The following is a 21631-nucleotide window of genomic DNA, read 5'->3' on the forward strand; positions in this document are numbered from 1 at the left end:
ATGTGAATGGACATGTGTTTATATATCGGTTGGAGCTCTCCACTTGACATCAATTGGTTTTAAGATGGAATTTAACATAGTATCAGAGCATTGTACATTCACACAACTTGAATTTGGCCCGAGCCACGAAAAGTGTGAGAAGGATTGTTATTCGGTCTCGTCATCCGACGTTTGAGGGGGAGTATTGAAGTGGTATATGGGCGGACTAAATATCTAGCTCAAACTGCCCACCTTCCTTTAAAATTGTAGCCAATCATTTGTTTATTTAAGAAAATATCTTATTTCAGCAATCAATAAAACAATATTCTAATTATACCCTTTAATAAAACTACCCAACCCCGGTTTTATTTTTAGAAACCTATTTTCACAATTACAAAATCAAATAGCCCGTCACTCTCATGATTTCTTCAGTCTCACTCTCATAGCCAATTCCTTCAATCTCACTCTCGTCGTCGATGTTTCAATCCAAAACCCTAATTATGGCTTGTTCAAGTACGAGACAAAATTATTTCGCGATAGTTTTTTACGATGGGAAAAATATTGGCAAGAGAAGAATCTCCGACACACCTCGTACGCCGCCACGTTAACGCCAACAGAATATTGTCGACGCAACCATGGAGCAACGAATGAAGCACCGTCGGGTTGCGCTTCTCTTGCTAGAGCGGCGAGTCAGAGTAGGAGAGATTTTTTGCGGTAAATTTAGTTTCATCGTAGACGGCGGCAATTCGGACACGTCCGTAAAGGACGGTGGCGCCGCCACTATTTTGAGTTCCAAAGGGCGAGAAGAAAAGGAGAATTATGATAAAGAGGCATTGGAGACAGAGACTTGAAGCTCACAACGCTTGAGGATGGCGGCGATGGTGAAGACATTGGCGATAGAAGCAGCAATGACGATGAAGATGCATCAGAACCAACTGATTATTTACCGACAGGTGGCCTGGCATAGGAGCTCCATGGGTGGGCATAGGGAAATTTATTAATTCTTTCTCACAATGCAATTTCGGGAATGAGTTTTACGTATGGTCAAGGGTTTTGAGATAAACTGAGAATCTGAGTATTATTTTTGAGATTTTTCATTTTTGTTCGAATAAAAAATTTGTAATTATTTTTTGAATGAGTCAACGGTCATTAAAGATAATAGTTATTTAGATTAAGTGATGTTGGTTTTCGTAAATAAGATTAATTGTTGTTATTGTTTTTCTTAATAAGTTTAATTATTGTTATGGTTTTCTTAATTAACTAATTGTTATTATTGATTTTGTTTATAAAATTAACTGTTATTGTTTTCGTTAATAAGATTATCATCTGTCATCATAAGTTAGAAAAGGTGAATTGTGAATCTAGTGTTATTTGCTATTATTTTAATTAATATGATATTTCGGCTATAAATTTAGTTGTTCCTCAAAAAGTAACTAATCACTCTCAAAACTCATAATAATGTACGATAACTAATTAGCATATTTTCTTTTAATATATGTCTCTATAAATCCTCCTATGTTTCTATTTCTAAGAGAATGAACTTTTGAAGTTTTTACTTTCCGTTGAAGTTTTCGTGACCATTTAATATTGATGTCAACTCCGATTTATATTTTTTCACCTTATTATGGGAAGGAAAAAAAATGTAACGAGGAATAAAAAAAGGAAAAAGATGTCGGGCGGGGATATAATCGAAGTGCGAACTTAGCCCTACGATCACATTGGGAAAAGTTACATTTACGGATTTATCGCCATTCATGAAGATCGACCGCCTTTTAATTATAGGATGTTTGTTTTGTTTTTGTTTTTTCATAAATTTTGTTACAAAACACGAAAATATTGGTTTTTCTATGATGCTAGTTTGCTTTATTGGGATTTTGAAATCGAGATGGATATTTACATGCTTGCTTTCCTTGTTTCGGAGACACTCTCGAAATTGTTGAATTCTTGTCTCAGTTTCTAGGAGAATGATGTGTACCTAATTTACCACCCTATGAGTTGGCTTAACATTCACATATACATTGAATCAATTTTATATATGAGAAGCCTTTAAATATAATTATAAAAATAGAATACAACTCTTTTCGAATTCAAACACATGCATATAGTTAACAGTTTTTTTTTTTTTTTTTTTTTTTTTTTTTTTTTGGAGGAAACCATTTGGAATAACAGTTGATAGCAAAGTTGTTTGACTATATTATTCACTATAATTTAATCTAAGGATAAAATCTTTTCTAGGGAGTTAGGTATATTGTCTATTTAAATATCTTATATTAAAATTCAAGTTGAAGTATCTAAAAATTAAGAAAATAATTCAAATTAAAACAAATTGCATGTTTCATAAAATAGAGACGGACATGAATTTAACAATTTATTTAATAGAAAATTATATTATAATTTTTAATTAAAGTAGTCATCGACTATTTCATAAATTTTTTTATTTCATCATTCTTTACTTTAAATTGAATTTTTTTGAATTCTCAATTCAATCTTTCTCTGAATTATCTCTCAGCTCTTGAAATTTGTCCTTATTAAAGATTTAAACGCACTTTAAATTACAATACAAATTTGCACAGTTTTGTAGATCAATGTTGAGTTGTGAAGTTTTGTTATCTACGAGATATACTTAAAAACACATATCTTAGCATATCGTTTATGTGTCCATCCACGTATCTCACCATTTATTCTTCAAGTAATAACTAAACATTTATACCGTATCATGTTAGATCTCTACTCTTATGATTGATCAATCTGAAAAGAGTACATCTACGCTACCAAATTTTTAGCTGGGTGTGAGATTTTTTAAGGTATGACTTAAATCTGCATAAATGTAAAAAAATAATATAAAAAAAATTGTATAACAAAGTTTTACAGGTTATATTTATTAGGGTTAATGGCAGAAAAAATACATATTGTTTATCCAAAATGATACTTATATACCTTTTTTTTTCTCTTCATTAAATTGGATGGAAAAACACGTGACAGCCTCTAATTTGATGAAAAATTAATAATTTTTCTTAAAATTAATTCAACATTAGATATATATACTTTTATAATACAAAAAAATAAAAATAAAAAATCTCTTGCCTCATGAATGTACAAAAAAAAATCAAACTAATTAAGCATTGATTATACCAATTTATAATACAAAAACTTTAATAACTTTTTCTTAAAACCAGTATATTATTTTATAACACAAACAAATTATTATTAACTTTTCTTAAAAATGATTAAACATTTATTATATCATTTTATAATACTAAACATATCAATAATTTTTTTTTATCAATAATTAAATATTTCCTATGATTATTTTTGTATTAAAGAGGAAAGAGATTTTTTTCTTTTAAATTTTTTTGCATTATACAATGATATGATCAATGTTTGTTTTGTGTTAAGAAGAATTAATAATTTGTGTATATTAATGATATGATTTTTTTCTTAACTTTTGTATTACAAAATGATATAATTAATGTTGAACTAATTTTACGAAAATATATATATTAATTTTTCATTAAATCAGAAGCTGTCACGTGTTTTTCCATCCAACTTAACAGAGGAAGTAGGTAAGGCACAATTAAAACGTAACATTAAGTATTATTGTCTACGCCAAAAAAGAAAGGTTATATAAGAATCATTGTGGATAAACATCAGGTAGTTTTTCCGTCATAAATCCCTATTTATTATTTATAGACTGTTATATATTTGATTCTTGATGGTATATATATGCTACAGAAAATGAAATATCAAACAAAAGTATATATCTATTAGCAGGCACAAAGCCAGTTAGGTGTCCCAGATGGTTTATAGCCGAACTAAAAAAAATTATTTGCATTTTTTTTATCAGTTATTAACTTCCTTTTTACATTTTTATCCTAAAAATTTATAAATCAGCTCAGAACGTTTTTTTTTTTTTTTTTTACATATCAGTCTTCCATAGTTTAACGTTATGGCTTCGGCTCTGTCTACTAGTAATAATTGATTCAAATGCTGTTGCTTGTTAACAGGTATGTCTTATTACAATTACAAAACCCTTACAATCATGCTTTGGATTATCAATACGATACTATTGGTAGACTAAATGGCTATCTATAGCATTAAGTCCCATCAATTCAATTATATAGATCCGTCTAAGTCAAAATATAACGAAATTAAATTGGTCACTCGTCATCTCAAACTGGTATTATATGTCATATCAAATTGCTATATAATTTTCAGAAAATTAGCATTCTTATATATAGTGGAACATAAATGTATGTCTTCTCAAAGTTCTGATTTCTTAGATCCCTTCTAATAAAAATCAAAAGATACACATGTACATACATTGTATAGTGACCATAAAAGCCAAAAACAAACATACCGACTAACTAACTAACAACTGCTTCGGTCTCTTTCGGTCTCAAAAAATTGATTACCATTGCAACTAAAAGATCGAAACTCCGATAGTTTATTGTCACTTAAATAAGCATATTGCAACAGCAAAGGGTATTGTTTGTGGTCCATTATAAGTATATATACAACAATTTATATGTATATGTACACACTATATATAAGGGCCACATATATTTATTAACTAAAATCAAGTGACTCGACCCACAAATAAATGCGCATATGATCACCCATCATTGTCAAATATAATCTTTCTTCAGTACTGAATGCATTAAATTCACAATCAAAATTATTCTGATTTTAGCATATATATATATATCAAAATACTATATTTTATTTATGGATAGATATGATCACATTCTCACATTAAAGATTGAAATATAGCATATGGATATGGTCGTCGCCTCTTAATTTCGATTATGCTTTAGCCATATCTTCGCACACTACATGAACGACGTCTACAAAGAATTAACCATATATAGATAATGCACACACAACTATTTAAAAGATCAAACTACACAAATATATATATATATATATATATATATATATATATATATGTTATCGTTTCTTCACGACGTTGATGGTATAGTACTGATATACGATCAGCGACTTAATATCAAAACTTTTTAGAACAATTTCCCTAAATATAATAAAAATATATATTAGTCAAAATAGTCTACATGATGATTATCAATCGCTTCGGAATTGAAACGCAGCAAGTAGATATATATAGAGAGAGATAGCAGATCCATGTGAAAGTACGAATTTAACTGGGAAAACATTCTCTGCGACAATTATATTTTATATAATAACCAACAGTACATATAACGATCACTTGCTTATCTTTTTTCAAAGTCATATTATATATTTTCAAAATGTGAAACTGTTACAGTTTTCCTAGTAGCTAGCAAATAAAACAAAACCCTAGCCCTGTAGCAAATATATACCCGTGTCCGTGTGGGCTAAAACAGTTCTTCTTTCTTCTACTAGCTAGATTATCTTCACATCGTATATCTTCGTAAATACCACGAATAGATTATGAAGCACTATCGATAAGGGCACAACCCCCAATTGAGAAGGTGATTAGTGGCTAGCTAAGAAGAAGAAGAAGAAGAAGAAGAATAAGAACTTATATAGAAGTAACTAGCTAGCTAGGGTTTGGTTAAAGGGCTAGTTGTGAGAAGGAGGGTGAGTCTTTGGAGGAGAATAATCCAAGTTAAAACCTGGTTGTTTCTCTCCTCGTTTCTTGTGAGGAACACGCCACGTCATTGAATCCCGAGACCTTTTTGTGCCGTGATTCGTAGTCTTATTGTCGGAAATGCCTTTTTCTTTGCCATCTTCCTCTGACCCGCCGACAGTTTTGAGTTCGTCGTTCTTAGTCTTCACCGCGGTGTTGGATTGGTCTCCGGATTTTTCCATTGGTATTGAGATCTCTTCATGGCTCTGAAATTCAAGAAATCGTGAAATCAATACATTGTACTAGCTGAGGAAAAAAAAACCTAATTAGGGTAGAAAAAATGAGACCTATGAATGAATATTTGTACCTTGTCGGAAGGTTGTTGTGATTTCTTGTAACGATCAAGCGAATCAGGGTCACGCCGAGCATTACATGCATGTAAAGAGAGGCATAGAAGGAAGAGAACAAGGCGAGAACAAGTGATTGACATAGCTATATAAAAAAGTGTATCAAAAGAAACAATATATATATCTATATAAGGGAATATAGTCGGTTAGGGTTGAGATGAGGATAGCCGCTTGATGATGAGTAACGTTGTTGTTGGTGGTGATATATATGTGAAGCAATATATTCTGAGAGAAAAATATTGAGCATTAAATGAAGACATTGAAGACGATTTGAGAGGGTCTCTTGAGGAACATGGATGTGTATGGGTAATGAGAAGTTGGGAATGCAAAATGGAGATATATGTGGGCTCAGTTTTGTCTCTTGCCTCTATATTTCAATATGTTTCACTCTCTTTGTTGGGTCCCAAGAGACCCACTATGAGAGAGAGAGAAAGAGACATGTCTTTTCGAAGTAATTAATGGCCAGTCTATTTCTTAATTTGATAATATACATTAGAGTAAGAAAATAAAAACATTTGATCAAAGATATACTAGGAATTTAGTATAGTCGGAACCTTTTAATTAGTAGGGATTTTCATTAGCATCATTATATATAAATATATACATACATTGATGGAGCTAGATCAAGTGAATAATCTGAAAATTCTCCATGTAAACTAAAAAAACAATAAATAGAAATACAATATTTTGAGGGCGGATTTAAGCGCCCCCACGTCCCTACCTGTATAATATATGTATGCGTGTGTATATATATATATATATATATATATATATATATATATATATATTTTTTTTTTTAATGCTCTTGGAGAAAGTCAAAGCTTAAATACACCAAGGATTGAATTTTCAGGGAAATCGATCGGAAACTAGCTGAAAACCGCTTTACCGGAAAGTACCTGTACCGGTTTTACCGTTTTCGTTCCAACTTGCCGGTGTTTTTCGGAGGTTTTCGGTGTTTTCCGGTACTTTCCGGTGCTTTTTGAGGGTTTTCGTTCGTCGCAAACTTTTTTTGTCAACTTTCTTTGGTTTTCGGTAAGTAAGTTTTTGGGATTTATTAAATTTTGGGATATTTTCATTTTTTTTATCATGTTTTACTTTAAACCATTATTTCAAGAGTTTGAGCAATGAATATGTGTTTATTGATTGTTTTGTATGGTTTTCTATGTATTTTTAGGTTTAATCCGAATTAAAATGTTGATTATTTTTAATCCAAATCTGAGTTTTTTTTTATGTTGTAGATGATGATTTGACGATGAATATGATGATTATGATATTATTAAATTTCGGGGATTTCTTAAATTTTGGGATATTTTCATTTTTTTTTATCATTTTTTACTTTAAACCATTATTTCAAGAGTTTGAGCAATGAATATGAGTTTATTGATTGTTTTGTATGGTTTTCTATGTATTTTTAGGTTTAATCCGAATTAAAATGTTGATTATTTTTAATCCAAATCTGAGTTTTTTTGTTATGTTTTAGATGATGATTTGATGATGAATATGATGATTATGATGTTCTTGAGTGGATGTTCGTGAGATGAATATGATGTTTAATGATGATTAATGATGTTCTTGAGTTGAATATAATGATATGAACTATGAAATTTGAACTATGAAAAGTATGTTTATTTTTGCAAAATATTTGTCTGAATATCCATCGGTTTTTTACATTTTTTGTCGGTTTCCTCTATGGTAAACGGTTTCATGTCGGTATCGATCTCCTTTTTTCATCTGAGTACCCCTCGGTTTCCCCTCCGATAAGCGGTTTCCTCCAACATTGAATTCTCAGTACGTTAACGGTAACGGTGGGCGAATATTAAAATACACCATCATGAAAATTATATACATATATACGTGACATAGATATATATATATATATATATATATATATATATATTTATGCATCTTATAGTGTTCTTCCCTTTTCTGACAATGTGCAGGTTAAAATGTTGGGTCTACTTAACCAATGTGCAGGTTAAAATGTTGGGTCTACTTAACCAATTAACCATTTAATGTAATTACATTATGTTGAGTTTGAAAGATCTAAGGTCTTCCATAATTTAAACTCATGGGGGGCATATTTGTTAAAAATATATAATTTTAAAAAAATTAAAATAGTATAAAAAAAAATTACGAGGAAATTAAGTGGAATATGAAGAAAAATAAAACATATAATTTTAGGATAAAATTATAAATAAAATTAAGATAAAAATGTAATTTTTAAAGTTTAGGTGGTCATGTACCCTCCTTATCTCTATCTGCCCCCACCTTTGGTTGTACCCTCTCCCTTCGTTGATACTGTAAATAAAGAATAAAATTCGATTAATTATATATTTCTTATTTAATTGAATTTAACCGAGTAAAATTAATTGAACAATTAAATTTAACCAAATTTTCGGTTAAAATTAACCGTTCGGTTAATGTTAACTTTAACCAAATAAATTATCAATTAATTGAAGTCAACCGAAATCTTTCAATAAATTAATTAAAAAAAGTGATATAATTATTGTTGTAAATTACTGCCATATTTAACATTATGGAGATTGTTGTTGCAATGCATTAAAAAGAACAATGCATTCATTATTAAATTACATCGTATGAATAAACAATTTAATTGCCTTCATTATAAAAATAACCGTTGTATTTAATACTATATTTTTTTTTCATTCAACATTTGTTATATTTATGCATTCAATTAATATTGAGCGTGACAATTTATAATACAAAGTTTGTTTTTGAACATTTTAATTAATACTGGCGTCATAAATGTGCATTATTGTTGTAAATTACTGCCATATTTAACATTACGGAGATTGTTGTTGCAATGCATTAAAAAAACAATGCGTTCATTATAAAATTACATCGTATGAATAAGCATTTTAATTGCCTTCCTTCTAAAAATAACCGTTGTATTTAATACAATATTTTTTTCATTCAAAATTGGCTATATTTATGCATTCAATTAATACTGAGCATGACAATTTATAATACAAAGTTTGTTTTGAAACATTTTAATTAATATTAGCGTCATAAATGTGCATTACCAATTAATAGTGCATAACTAATTAATACAGGTGTGATCTATTCCTTTTAATTTTCGAATATGCATTTAATAGTGCATTACCATTTACCAATTACAATATCTATAGTTTTTTTTTTTTTACTAAACGTGGACGGGACCACGGAAAGATAAGATAACAACCCTCACTTAGATGGCGGAGGAATACCATGGTTACAACAAAGTCATTTGATCGCTTACAACCTCTTGCATGGCACAATGTGGGACAAGCTCCGTCCAACGCACATCCGAATCAACATAAAGAGCAAAACGGGCCAAATTATGAGCAACAAAATTACAAGATCGCGGAATATAAATAACATCAAAATCTGGAAGAAAAAAAAAAGACCGAGTTTCACCTTGATGTTATACAAGATTGTACCCAACTCCGTTGTCGGGATGATCCCACTCTTAATTGCGCATACTACTTCAAGACAATCGGATTGAACCACAACCCGCTTAAGCCCACAGTCCTCGGCAATAAGCAGCCCCCGAAGAATGGCATAAGCTTCCGCGAGCGATGGGGGGAAGCGAAAGTGTTTGGTCGAGATTGCAAAGGAGACAACATACCCTCGGTAATCTCGGAGAACACACCCGGTCCCAAAGTGCCCATTTCTATAATCCAAAGCCGCATCAACACTAATGGCTATAATACCATCACCCGGCGGACACCATTTCGAAGCACCGTCGACCCTGCCCTTCGGATTGGGATCGCCATTGGCTTTCCTATAAGCCTCGAGAAAATCACCGGTCCATTCCACGAGTTCCTCCGGGGCCCATTTCTTGCAGCCGGTGATAACTTTGTTTCTATAATTCCATATCTCTCAGACCAAGACAACAAAGAAATCAAGATTACGTACCTCGACCTCGTTCACGGCTTTGATGAAAATACTCGTGGCGTCCTCTCCACGGATATGTTTAACGATGTCCCCGAAGCCCACCGTTTTCCAAATTTTCCGAGTCATTCGACACCCCCAAATGACATGAACGACCGTTTCCGGCCCCTCTAAACAAAAAGGGCAGCGGTTATCATCAATGATATGCCGATGTTCGAGCTCTGATTTGACCGGGATCCATACAATATCTATAATTAACTGCTGTATTTATATTATCTATGCAATTCAAATATTCAAACCTAGTTATGTCCGGTTAAATCGGTTAAGTGAGTTATATTGAATAAATCTAAGACAATATATAGTGCTATATTTGTATTGATATCGGAGAAGATCATATATAGATATTTCAATATTTATAAATTGCTAGATGTTTATGGTAACATAAGTAGAGCGCAAGTACATAGCATATATTAATTAAACATAAATATATAATCTCAGCAGATCCGGAAGTAGTCTTTTAACCCATGATTATCCCAAAGAATATAAAGAAACTATGAAATCAAGGGAAAGCCAAGCTAGTGCGTGACAAATCGTTCCCATCGATGAACCTTCCCTGTCCTTGAGTTATTTATTAGCTATATACTAATTAATTCCACTAATTAATTGATGCATGCGCTTATGCCTCCTCCTGTTTCCTTGCCCTGGGAAACCTTATTACTTTGACTATTTTAATAATAATAATAATAAAAAAGTAACTACTTTTGGATTCGTCTCTTTCAAAAAGTGGCAACACTTTTCTTGATTCGGTGGAAAGTTTCGCAAGTAACTAGATCAGTAGAACTAGAAACAACATCGGTACAAGTGAGATACATATACACACATATATATATATATACACATATATATATATACACACACATATATATATATATATATATATATATATATGCACGAATACCAGTCCAAGGTGTGGGTTATAGCCCCATCAAAAAACGAATTTGTAATTTTTGCCAATTTTTCATTTTATTTTTATATTTTTTACCCTCAAACTTTACAAATTAGCCCTCTGAATTTCTTTGTGCAAATTAACCTCCCTAATTTAGATTTCTGATCTACTAAAAAAAACAAAAAAAAATTTAGATTTCTGATTTCGTTTACCTATTTAGTTTACTTCATAAACGTATACCTCACAAAGCACTAGCCTTTTAATTTCATTAGCTTCTCAATATTCTTGAAATACATGCTCAAATATTCATACGCCGGAAACTATTACACTTCAATTAACATAAACAAACCAGCAAAATTTCCTTTTACAATCAACATAAATTAAAATTAATTTTTAAGTTAGAAAATTATAAATTGCTAGTAAAAATTAAAAATGTACATAAACCGGAAATTATTACACTTTAATATCCATCCACAAATAATTATTTTGTTTTTTAAAAAGGGAAATTGACAACAATAATACAATTTGCTTGTCACTTACCAAAAATCAATCAAAACTCAAATATTGACACATTTAGTATCAAATCGGTCATGAACTGCAACCAGTTCGTGATCTATGTGTCACGAAATCGACTCAGTTTGTGACCGATTTGGTACTAGATAAGTCAATATTTGAGTTTTGGTTGATTTTTGATAAGTGACAAACAATTAGTATTATTGTTGTCAATTTCCCTTTTAAAAACTAAAGCACTGAGTATCACTATTGCATTATTTATTTTACAAAAGAAAATAGTTATGTCTATGCGTTACTGGTTTGGTTGTTTCTAAAAGAAAATAGTTATGTTTGGCTTAGATTATTAAACTTGTTTTTAGCTTTTTTTTTAAAGACCAACAGTTTTAAAGTGTTTGGTAATATAACTTTTTAGTAAAAGTTGGGAAGCGCATTTGCAAAGTATAAAAAAATGGAAAAGCAATATTTTTATAGCTTTTCGGAAAAGTGTTTTCTATTTTATGTTGCATTGCGATTTTGTCCTTAATCATTCAACACAATTAAATGTCAAAATTTTGTTTTTTTTTATTGTATTATGAGTTGTAAACTTTAGGGATGTACAAGTCTACAGTTTTATTGTTTTAAATTATCATCTATATATGTATTAAAATTTTATACAAAACATATAAAATATGGGTAACGCGCGCACTCATATATATATATATATATATATATATATATATATATTGTTATTTCTATCTTTCAATTAATAATTATAATTTTATTATATATAAATATTAATAATTTTTATTAACTTCAGGAGATGTCTATTTTGATCTTTTTATAATAATATTTTATCAAACGCTAAATCTTCTTTCGCGATTAACAAAAATTATTTTAAAAATAGTTTATCAAACACTTGTTTGCTTTTGAAAAATATAGTTTTTTTTTTCAAAAGCATTATCTAAAAGTCTTTTTTCTAAAAAGTAAAGTTATGTTAAACGGTGCCATTGAGTTCAAATCGCAGTAACTTGTTCGTTTGTATTACAAATAGCCATGTATGGAGCATTAGTTTTGTTAGTTTATAAACTTTAGTATTTTGTGTTTAAAACCGAAATTAATGAGTGTAATTAATTACTAGTTTTTTTTATTTACATTGAAATATTTGTTTTATAAACCGTAATCCGATTTTTTTGGTAGTAATAATTCTGAACTTTTGGTTTCCTTTTTAATTCTATTTTGTGATGTCGTGTGAATGGCTGATTTTTTTATTTTATTTTTTGCTCAAAAACTTTATTAGTAATTTTTAATTTATTTTTCAAATTAAATAAAGGATATTTTGATTATCTCTAATGGACTTAATAGGTTTATTTATTATCTATTTAAAAATTTAAAAATTAAGTTAATACATGCTTTTCGGGAAAGCTGTTTTTTTTTTTGGGCATGTTATATACATATATAAATAAATTATATGTATATAATACTAGTGGTCAAAAGCTGGTCAGCGTATAATTACCTAAATAAGTACGTCTTGCTTAATGCTTCTCTCAAAAATTATGCATCATCGTTTTTCATGCGTACTAATAACTAAACCTGGCTTACCGGGAGTTCCCGCGCCTCCCGTCCCGCCCCCGCCCGGACTCCCGTTAATTCGCCGAACGGGAGTCCCGTCCCGTTATATAACGGGACGGAGGCGGTAAATGTCTAACGGGATCCGCGGATCCCGTTAGGCAGTATAAAAAAAAAAAAAAAATTAAAAAAAAGAATTTAATAAATAAAATGAAAGGATTAAAGTGAAAAGATTTGGAATAAGTGGGTAGAAATGAAAAATATGAATGTTGTTAAATAATTAAAAATGGGTAAAAAAAACAATAAAGAAGAATGTGAAATTAAAAATGGGCCTCCTAAAAAACCTCACCGACCCCTAAAAAGGTGCGACGGCGAGGAAAAAGAGCACCCCTTTCCTCGTTAAATGTTTGAAAATGTATCCCGGACAAGGGCCGGGATATCCCTTTGTTATACACGATACTTTAACCATTTATGTTTACGTTTGCAAAATCAACTTCAAAATCGTCTAGAATATCGAAGCACATGAATGTTTCTTGTGCTCGATTTCGATGTTGAATCCAATCTTTTCCGCACGTCAATGCTTCGACCATCTCCGGTTTCAGGCTGCATCTTCTATCGTCGATGATCCGGCCCGCGCTGCTAAAAGCCGCCTCAGAGGACACAGTTGAAACTGGGATGGTGAGGATGTCTTGTGCCATAGATGACAAGATCGGAAACCTCCTCGCATTCTGCCTCCACCAAACCAAGAGGTCGATGGCTTCGTCGTCCGACCTGACCCAATCGTTCCTATCGTACTCTTGGATCTCCGGATGGGACCGTGCGTCGGTTGCGCTTGACCTCGTCTGACTTGTCCCAGCTTCTTGTTGTTGAGGAGACGGGCTGTACGCGGGCGCGTTGACGAAGACATTCGTGTATTGGTGTCTTCTCGGATATTGCGTCTGTGATTGAGAAGGTTGCGCTCGGTATTGCGGTAGAAGTTTCGCCTCGTAAACCTTGAAAAGATCAAAAAAAGCTTGCACGATCCTCGGAAGATCAAGTGCAACGTAATCTTGGTCCACAAAATGGTTTCTTATGTATTTCAAAAATTTTTTTAAACCTCCAATTTTACATCGGACGTCTAGAATGGCTCCAAAACCGTATAGTAATGGAACCTTTCCAGCCCCCCAATATTTTAAAAACTTTGCTGTCATTGCTTGAATAGAATCTTGAAAAATAGTTTCGTTTTTATTTTTATCAAGATGCACAGCTATTGCGGTCATAGTATGAAGACCGAGAAAAGAAGTGGGAGTGTAAACAGCAGAAAGATAACAAGTTTCTTTATAAAAAATGTCGAGAAAAGAAACAAATGATTCAGCCATCCTAATATCCAAATCAGATATAGCGTTTTCGCCATGTACGCTGTTAATGTAAGAAACAATAACATCGACGTAACGCTCGGATAAGAAGTTGGTCAGCATAAGAAAGGTTGAATTCCACCTAATTTTGTTATCTAGGTGAAATGTGCGTTCTTGAAGGCCGTTTAGTCTAAGCCGTCTCTTAAGCTCATCTACTCTAGAGGTTGAACTATTTATCCAACTTATGTAATTCCTAATCTTGTTTATCGAAGGGTCGTAACTAGCGGCTCCGGCTTGAACTATGAGGTTGATGATGTGGGTAGCACAACGTTGATGTATAAGGGTTTCGTCTGCGTTAAGTTTTTGGGTCAACTCCCTAATCATGGCGTTGTTGCTAGTGGCATTATCTAAGGTCACAGATATAACCCTATTGTTCAAACCCCACTCAGCTAAAACACTAACTATGATATCTAAGATGTTCTCACCAGTGTGCGAACCTTCTATCCTCCTAAACGCTATGATTCGTTTGTTCAGGTTCCAATCGTCGTCTATGTTATGGACTACAACGCTCATAAAGTCCATCTTAGATTGACCGGTCCATATATCCGATGTTAAGGCTACGCTATATCTACCAGAGGATATTGAGTCTTTCATTTGTTCCTTTTCTCCTAAAAACCATTTTAGGATATCGGATCTCAAGGCTTTCCTAGACATTAGTTGTACGTTTGGAATAAAAGAACTAATGAATCTAACAAAGCCTTGAGATTCGATATGACTAAAAGATTGATCGGTTGATACAAAATATTCAACTAAATCACGTCTAAATCTTAAAGGATCGATGTTACTTACTTGGGTTGTAGAGGCTCCAGATTGTGTCCCCCCCTGGCAGTGTCTGTGATGACTCCACAATAGCGACGTCCCAACTCTAGTGTTATGAGCGCTAAAGATTTTGCCACAAACGTGACATTTTCCGGCTTTTTCACCGTTGGCAACCACCTCTTCAAAGAACGTCCAGACAACAGACCTCGCTCGACGTCGTGATGCTTGTGCTTGTTGAGGTTGTTGTTGTTGTTGCGGTGGTTGTTGTTGTTGAGGTGGTTGTTGTTGTTGTTGTTCTTCTCGGGCACGTCGTCTTTGTCGGGTCTCCTCTTGTTGCTCACGTTGTCGAGGTCGTGGAACTTGAGTTCGAGGCTGAGGTGGTGGCGGTGGGACGTCTTCTTCTTCATCCTCCTCCTCCTCGTCATCATGTTGTTCATTTGGATCTTGGGTTTCGTCGTCGTCTTCTTCTTCATTTGGATTTTGGGATTGATGATAATGTTCCTCGAACACTTGAAACTCTTGAAAAGCGGCTTCGGATGGCGGTATTTGTGCTTGATATGCTTGCTCGGGATCCATTTGAGGATAATATGGCATTTGTGTGTTTGGAATTTCGGTGAATTCCGTATTGTGGAAAGTAGGAGCAACATAATTTGGATCGAAAGAGTATTGGGTGTTTGGGTCGGGGGCGTTTTGAGACAAATGCAACCAATTTTCTTCAAAACGGTGCATTCGTTCACCTCGGGAAGTTCTTCCCCTTCGACCTCCTCGGTTGTGGGATGATGATGCCATGAGAAAATGAAAGCTTTAGAGAGTAAAATTGAGAGAGTTTGAGAGAATTAGAGAGAGAGATTGAGAGAATTTGAGAGAATTTGAGAGAGTTTGAGAGAGTTTGAGTGAAAGGTGTGAAGAAAATGAATGAAATGGGGGGGTATTTATAGATTTTAGAAATAAGTGGGAAAAAAAAAATAAATAAAAAAACCTCATTTTCGCCTCCAACGGCTAAAATCCAACGTTCATATTCGAACGGCTCTTTTTTTTCGGCCGTTGGATCTTTGATCCAACGGCCGAGATTTAAAAAAAAAAAAAAAAAAAAAAAAAATAAAAGCAACGGTCGCTAACGGGATCCGCGGATCCCGTTAGCTACAGTAACGGGACGGGACTCCCGTCCGTTAGTCTTAACGGGACCTCCCGTCCCGTTACCTTCATTACCGGTAGCGGGGATTCCGTCCCGTCCCGCTACCGGTAAGCCACGTTTACTAATAACCATATACATCAAAATATGTTTTGTCTTGTGTTTCTTTTTAAATGAGCGATTTTGTTTTGAAGTTGGAACGACGAAGGTCATGTTGCATGAACGTTTATTTTATATTAACTAACTACTTGAAGCTTCAAGTAAAGAAACAGTATCCTTCCTGAATAGCTAGATTAATTATAGCATCAAAATTAACACATCTCCAGTGGAATAAATTAATAGTTTAACAGTTAATAAACACATCATCATCAAAAAATCTCATCGTAAAACATGCTAGTTTATAATAATATATATTTTTTAATTCATTATTAATCAGCACATACCAATCCGTTGAAAACACTATATTTTGAATTGTATATCTCAAAATTCTTTTAGACTAGATGAGCACTTGAGGTTTTGTGGAAACGAAGTTTGCATCCAAGGCACCTATATATGTTTTTGTTCAGCCCCGTTATGAGAAATATTTTTTATTTACAAGGATTGACTTTTCGGGGGAAACAAACGGGAATCGACGAACCGAAGAGGACTGGGAGATGGAGACAAGAACCATTTTCGTTCCTAGAAATTGAAGGGAACCCGGTCGAACCGAACCGGATTCTTTTGGACCGGATTCCGTTCTATAAATGACCAATTTGGTCTCATTTTCGATAAAACCTAGCTTCCAGATCCCGTTCTATAAAAGCACAAGTAGCTTTCCGAGGTACCCGCAAGGTAAGTCACTCGGATTTCTCGAATTTGGGGATTTTTTTTTTATTTTTTTCTTCTTAATTTTGTGTTTCAATCCATGAATATATTGATGAATTGATGATTATGATGATGAATATGTTGATTTGAGATGATTATGATGATGAATTGATGACTATGATGATGAATATGTTGATTTGAGATGCGGTGTGATGATGACTTGATGATTATGATGATAAATTGATATTATGATGATGAATATATTGATTTGAGTGATGAATATGGTGATGAATTGATGATTATGACGATGAATATGTTGATTTAAAATGAATATGATGATGAATTGATGATTATGATGATGAAGTATGACGTCCAACCCGGTACGGAACTATTGCGAGCCCGTCGAAAGACGCACTAGTACAAAAAAGACCTTTTGGTGCGACCTTTTTCGCACCCAAAAGTCAATTTTCGCACCTAAAGATATCTTTAGGTGCGACTTTTCCGCACCCGAAAGTCCGCACCTAAAAGTCTTAGGTGCGAAAAGTCGCACCCAAAACTCTTGACTTTCGGGTGCGACATTTAGGTGCGACTTTCCGCACCTAAAGTCGCACCTATAAAGTCACCAAAAATAATAAAAAAAAAAAATGGCGGCTTTCAGGTTTGTTCTTATCTCCGTCGTCGCTCCTCGCCGCAGATAAGATAAACCCGAAAGTCGCACATACACATATACACGCACACTCACCCCACACACACGGTCAAACCCAAAATCAAAACCAACGATCGATTGTAAACACAATTTTGAGCATAATTTCAATCTGAGAACACTCCAAATCACCAACAATCATGAAAAACCCCCCAAATCAAACCCTAGAATCCAGAATAAAAATTGGGGGCGGAGGGGCTGGTCGGAGGCTCGGGACTGGTCGGAGGGGCTGCAGCGGAGGGGTTGGTCGGAGGGGCTGGTCGGAGGCTGAGAAAGAGAGAGAGTGTGTGTGTTAGAGAGAAGGGGGAGAGACAAAGTGAGGATGAGAATCTAAGAGTGAGAGGGAGGGATTACCTAGCCGGAGAGAGATCACGACGACGGAGCTCGGAGTGGTGGCGGCGACGGAGCTCGGAGTGTAGTGGTGGTCGGAGAATTTGTAGGAGAGAAATAGGAGAGAGAGAGAGGCGAAATGTTTTGGCTCGGATAGAATGAAAACCGAGCAAAAATTTGATTTATATAAAACTTTGAATTTGGGTGCGATATAGTCGCACCCAATGACACTTTTGGGTGCGACTTTATCGCACCCAAAGACCTGTGTCAGTACTTTTGGGTGCGACTTTGTCGCACCCAATGATTTTTGTAAAAAGAGGAGGAAAATTTGACCGCGAAAAAATTTGGACATTTGGGTGCGACCAATGACACTTTTGGGTGCGAAAAGTCGCACCCAATGACACCTTTGGATGCGGATTTCCGCACCCAATGATATTTTAACCAAAAAGAGGGGAAAGTTGGCCGCTAAAATGTTTTCAGTCTATGGGTGCGACTATGTCGCACCTAATAGTTTTGATAGACTTTTGGGTGCGAAAAGTCGCACTCAAAGTTAAAAAAATCAGCGAAAATTTTCATATGCTTGTTTGAGTTTTGGGTGCAAAAAGTCGCACCTGAAAGCCTTATTTGGTGCGAATTTTGGGTGCGAAAAGTCGCACCCGAATGTCTTCCGCACCGGAAAATAGTATTTGTAGTAGTGACGATCGAATGCAAGTAAATGCAAATTTTGTGGTACATCATAGGCGGTGGTGGAATCACTCGTGTGAAAATCACTTGACGAACATGGACAAGACAAATAGTGTGAAGATGTGCGACAAGGTTCTTCATGAAGTACATGAGGAAATGTGAGAGTTACTCTACGTATGCTCTCAAAGGAAGAAGCAACGTGAGAGTTTGGGTGAGTCGATGCGAGCCGACCTCCGGAAAAGTCTAAGGAACTCTAACGTAGAAACAGACAAAGGTCTCAGTGGATCTTCGGGGCCTTCTTCACAAAACACATATTCTGTATTAAAAAAAATTGTATTAAATCTATTTAGCGACAGTTATTATCGTTGCTAAATGTCCGTGCCTAAATATATTTACCGACGAAATAGTCGTCGCTAAATATTTACCGACGAGATTAACGATGATAATGTCGTCCCTAAATGTTTAAACGAAGAGTTTTTTTTTTATTTTGTGAAATATATTCAGAGACGATTTTATCGTCGCTAATTCGCGCAGGAAAACTTCGCGCGCGAATTAGCGACGATAAAGTCGTCGCTAATAACTTCACTTTTTTAATAATTAGCGACGACTTTGTCATCGCTAATTAATAATTTTTTTTTTCGTTTTTGAAATTATTAATTTTTTTCGTCGTTAATTATTAATTTTTTATTTTTTTTGTTTATGAAAAATCAAATAAAAACCAAATTATATTATCGAAATCAACTTATATATAAAATTCGGTTACGATTTCGATTATCATGAAATATGTAAATAATAATCCACTATACACAAAATATCTAATAAAACACTAGTCGCGACCTTTGCTTCGTCGTCCCGCTGCTCGTTTTCCCCCTCCTCGACGTGAAACGCTCTTCTGCTGGAGCTGAAACTCTGCAAGCTGCGGCGGAACAATGTGCTCGTCAGCAGACTGACTTGGACCGCCGGGCGTCGTCTGCTGGCTAGCGTCGGGAGTGCTCTGCTGGCCTCCCGTCGGAGTGTGGACGACGACGCCGCCCATCGAAGTCTGCTGGCTGTGGACCGACGGAGCCTGCTGCGAACTCTGCGGAAATTGGGGCATAAACGAGCTCAAGTTGAGCCCGGGCACCTGACTCTGTATTGCCTCGGTGAACAAAGCGAGGGTCGACGTGAACACCTCCTGCGAGATATATCCTGGTTGCGACGTCTCAGCCTCCGAACCGTAGACTTCGGCGATTTCAGCCGCCATTCGTGCTCCCTGTGGCACCAAACGTTCGACGTCGGTCAAGTGATCACTCCGCGAACCCATAATATCGCGGATCGCCTGCTGCTCTAGGACGGAAATATCAACGTCCGCTCCTTGTTGTTCAGCCTCCGCTCGCAACGTGTTGAACCTATCGACCAGTCGATCCTGATATAATTAACTAGTTAGTATATATTAATCGAAAATAAGACAAAATAAATGTAAACTTACGTAACGAGCGGAGGCTTCAGCAGTCAGCCATTCGGACGCATCGGACTGATGTTGGCGCTTGTAGTTCGCAAACAAGCTCTCGAAAGCGCCTGTCTCGGCGCTCTTCTGCATGTAAACAAAATTTCAAGTGTTAGATAGTTTTAATGATTTGATGTATCATATAAACATAAAACTTACGTTTTTCATGCGGTGGGTCGAGAACCCAATCGTCCCCTGTCGAACCATGACCGCAAGGTATGCCTCCAATCGCGAAGCCGAGTCTTCGCGTCTCGAATGATTGCCGCATCGACAATAGCCTTCTTCTTCCCAGTTGTGTCACCATCGACTCGAATGTCGTACTCGTCTCGAATCGCTGATCGGATCTCGGCCTCCTTCACCGGCCCTACGTTCGCATTCGTCCACCTTGGGACCGTAGGCGAGATCTTGTCTCGGACGACCAACCCGAGCGTGTTCGCGAACGTCGCGAGATCCAGATCCATCTCTCGTTCTGGCTGCAAGAACGACTGAAACTCCTCGTTATAAATAAACTTCCTTCACCCCGGGGCGCCGTGCACGCTCAGATCGAATCCCGAGCGTCGGCCCACGCACGGCCGGTTCGATATCGTCGTCTGATACTGCATTACGTCATCTTCTTCCTCCCCGTGAAAGATCCACCTCGGGTAATTCCTCTTAAATCCTCTGATAAAGAGATGATTCTCTAAATCATGAATTTTTTGCGTCAACACGTTGTTACACCTCTTGCATGGACACTTAACTCGTCCTTCGATGTTTACGTGTTGTCGGGCCATGGCCATGAACTCTGTCATGCCATTCGCAAACTCAACGCTTAAACGTTGGTCCTCGATTATCCAATTCCTATTTTGATAACTCATTTTACCTAAAGATTAAACATTTAAAAATTTAGTAGTTTTCGGGTTTTATTTTATAATTTCACGATCCTACCGAAATTTCGGCAGAACCTCCCCTATAAACTTAACAACCCGGCATCAAGCCTTTAACTTTAAAACCTGCATAGAAACATCCTAAAACTAACAATAAATCGAACCTCAGTGGTTTGATTATTAAAATACATAATCCATGACCAACTAATTAATTTCACATTTTTATTCATTTTTAAATCCATAACCAACTAATTAATTTATTCATTTGTAACAAAAATTAAATACAATTTCAATTAATCCTAACAAAATTACATTTCTTAATTTAGTAATCTCTAATTTACTAGTCCAAACAAAATTTCATTTCATAATATAAATATTTATATCTCTAATCCTAATTTATATTTATATCTCTAATCCTAATTTATATTTATATATATATGAATAATTATACCTCTAATATTTAATATATGTAAATATTTATACATAATTTAAATATTTATGTAAATATAAATATTTATATATATACATATATACATACCGTGTGACCTGCAACAGCGGCGAAATACGGCGGAGGACGAGGCGGCAGCAGCGGCGGACTTCTGTGTCGTCGGCGGAACGGCGGAGGA

The 21631-nt window shown here is 34.8% G+C and overlaps 1 protein-coding gene across 1 annotated transcript; it reads right to left on the reverse strand.

Annotated features, from left to right (window-relative positions):
• Positions 1-5323: 5323 nt before the first annotated feature.
• LOC149400519 (uncharacterized) lies at positions 5324-6044 on the reverse strand. Its single transcript, XM_089610259.1, has 2 exons — positions 5913-6044; positions 5324-5811 (listed from the first exon to the last, which is right to left on the reverse strand). The coding sequence occupies exons 1-2, from the start codon at positions 6033-6035 to the stop codon at positions 5539-5541; spliced, it is 396 nt and encodes a 131-aa protein (XP_089466385.1). The 5' UTR covers positions 6036-6044; the 3' UTR covers positions 5324-5538.
• Positions 6045-21631: the final 15587 nt, after the last annotated feature.

This window comes from Urtica dioica, chromosome 4, assembly GCF_054948205.1.
Source record: "Urtica dioica subsp. dioica isolate 48M chromosome 4, U.dioica_male_clone48M_v1_H2, whole genome shotgun sequence".
Taxonomy (NCBI): domain Eukaryota; kingdom Viridiplantae; phylum Streptophyta; class Magnoliopsida; order Rosales; family Urticaceae; genus Urtica; species Urtica dioica.

Excerpts from the sequence above, each read along its gene's own strand:
- LOC149400519 (XM_089610259.1), bottom strand. The coding sequence starts at position 6,035 with ATGTCAATCACTTGTTCTCGCCTTGTTCTCTTCCTTCTATGCCTCTCT. Across the intron at positions 5,812-5,912 it reads CACAACAACCTTCCGACAAG|AGCCATGAAGAGATCTCAAT; the intron begins GTACAAATATTC and ends CTTGAATTTCAG.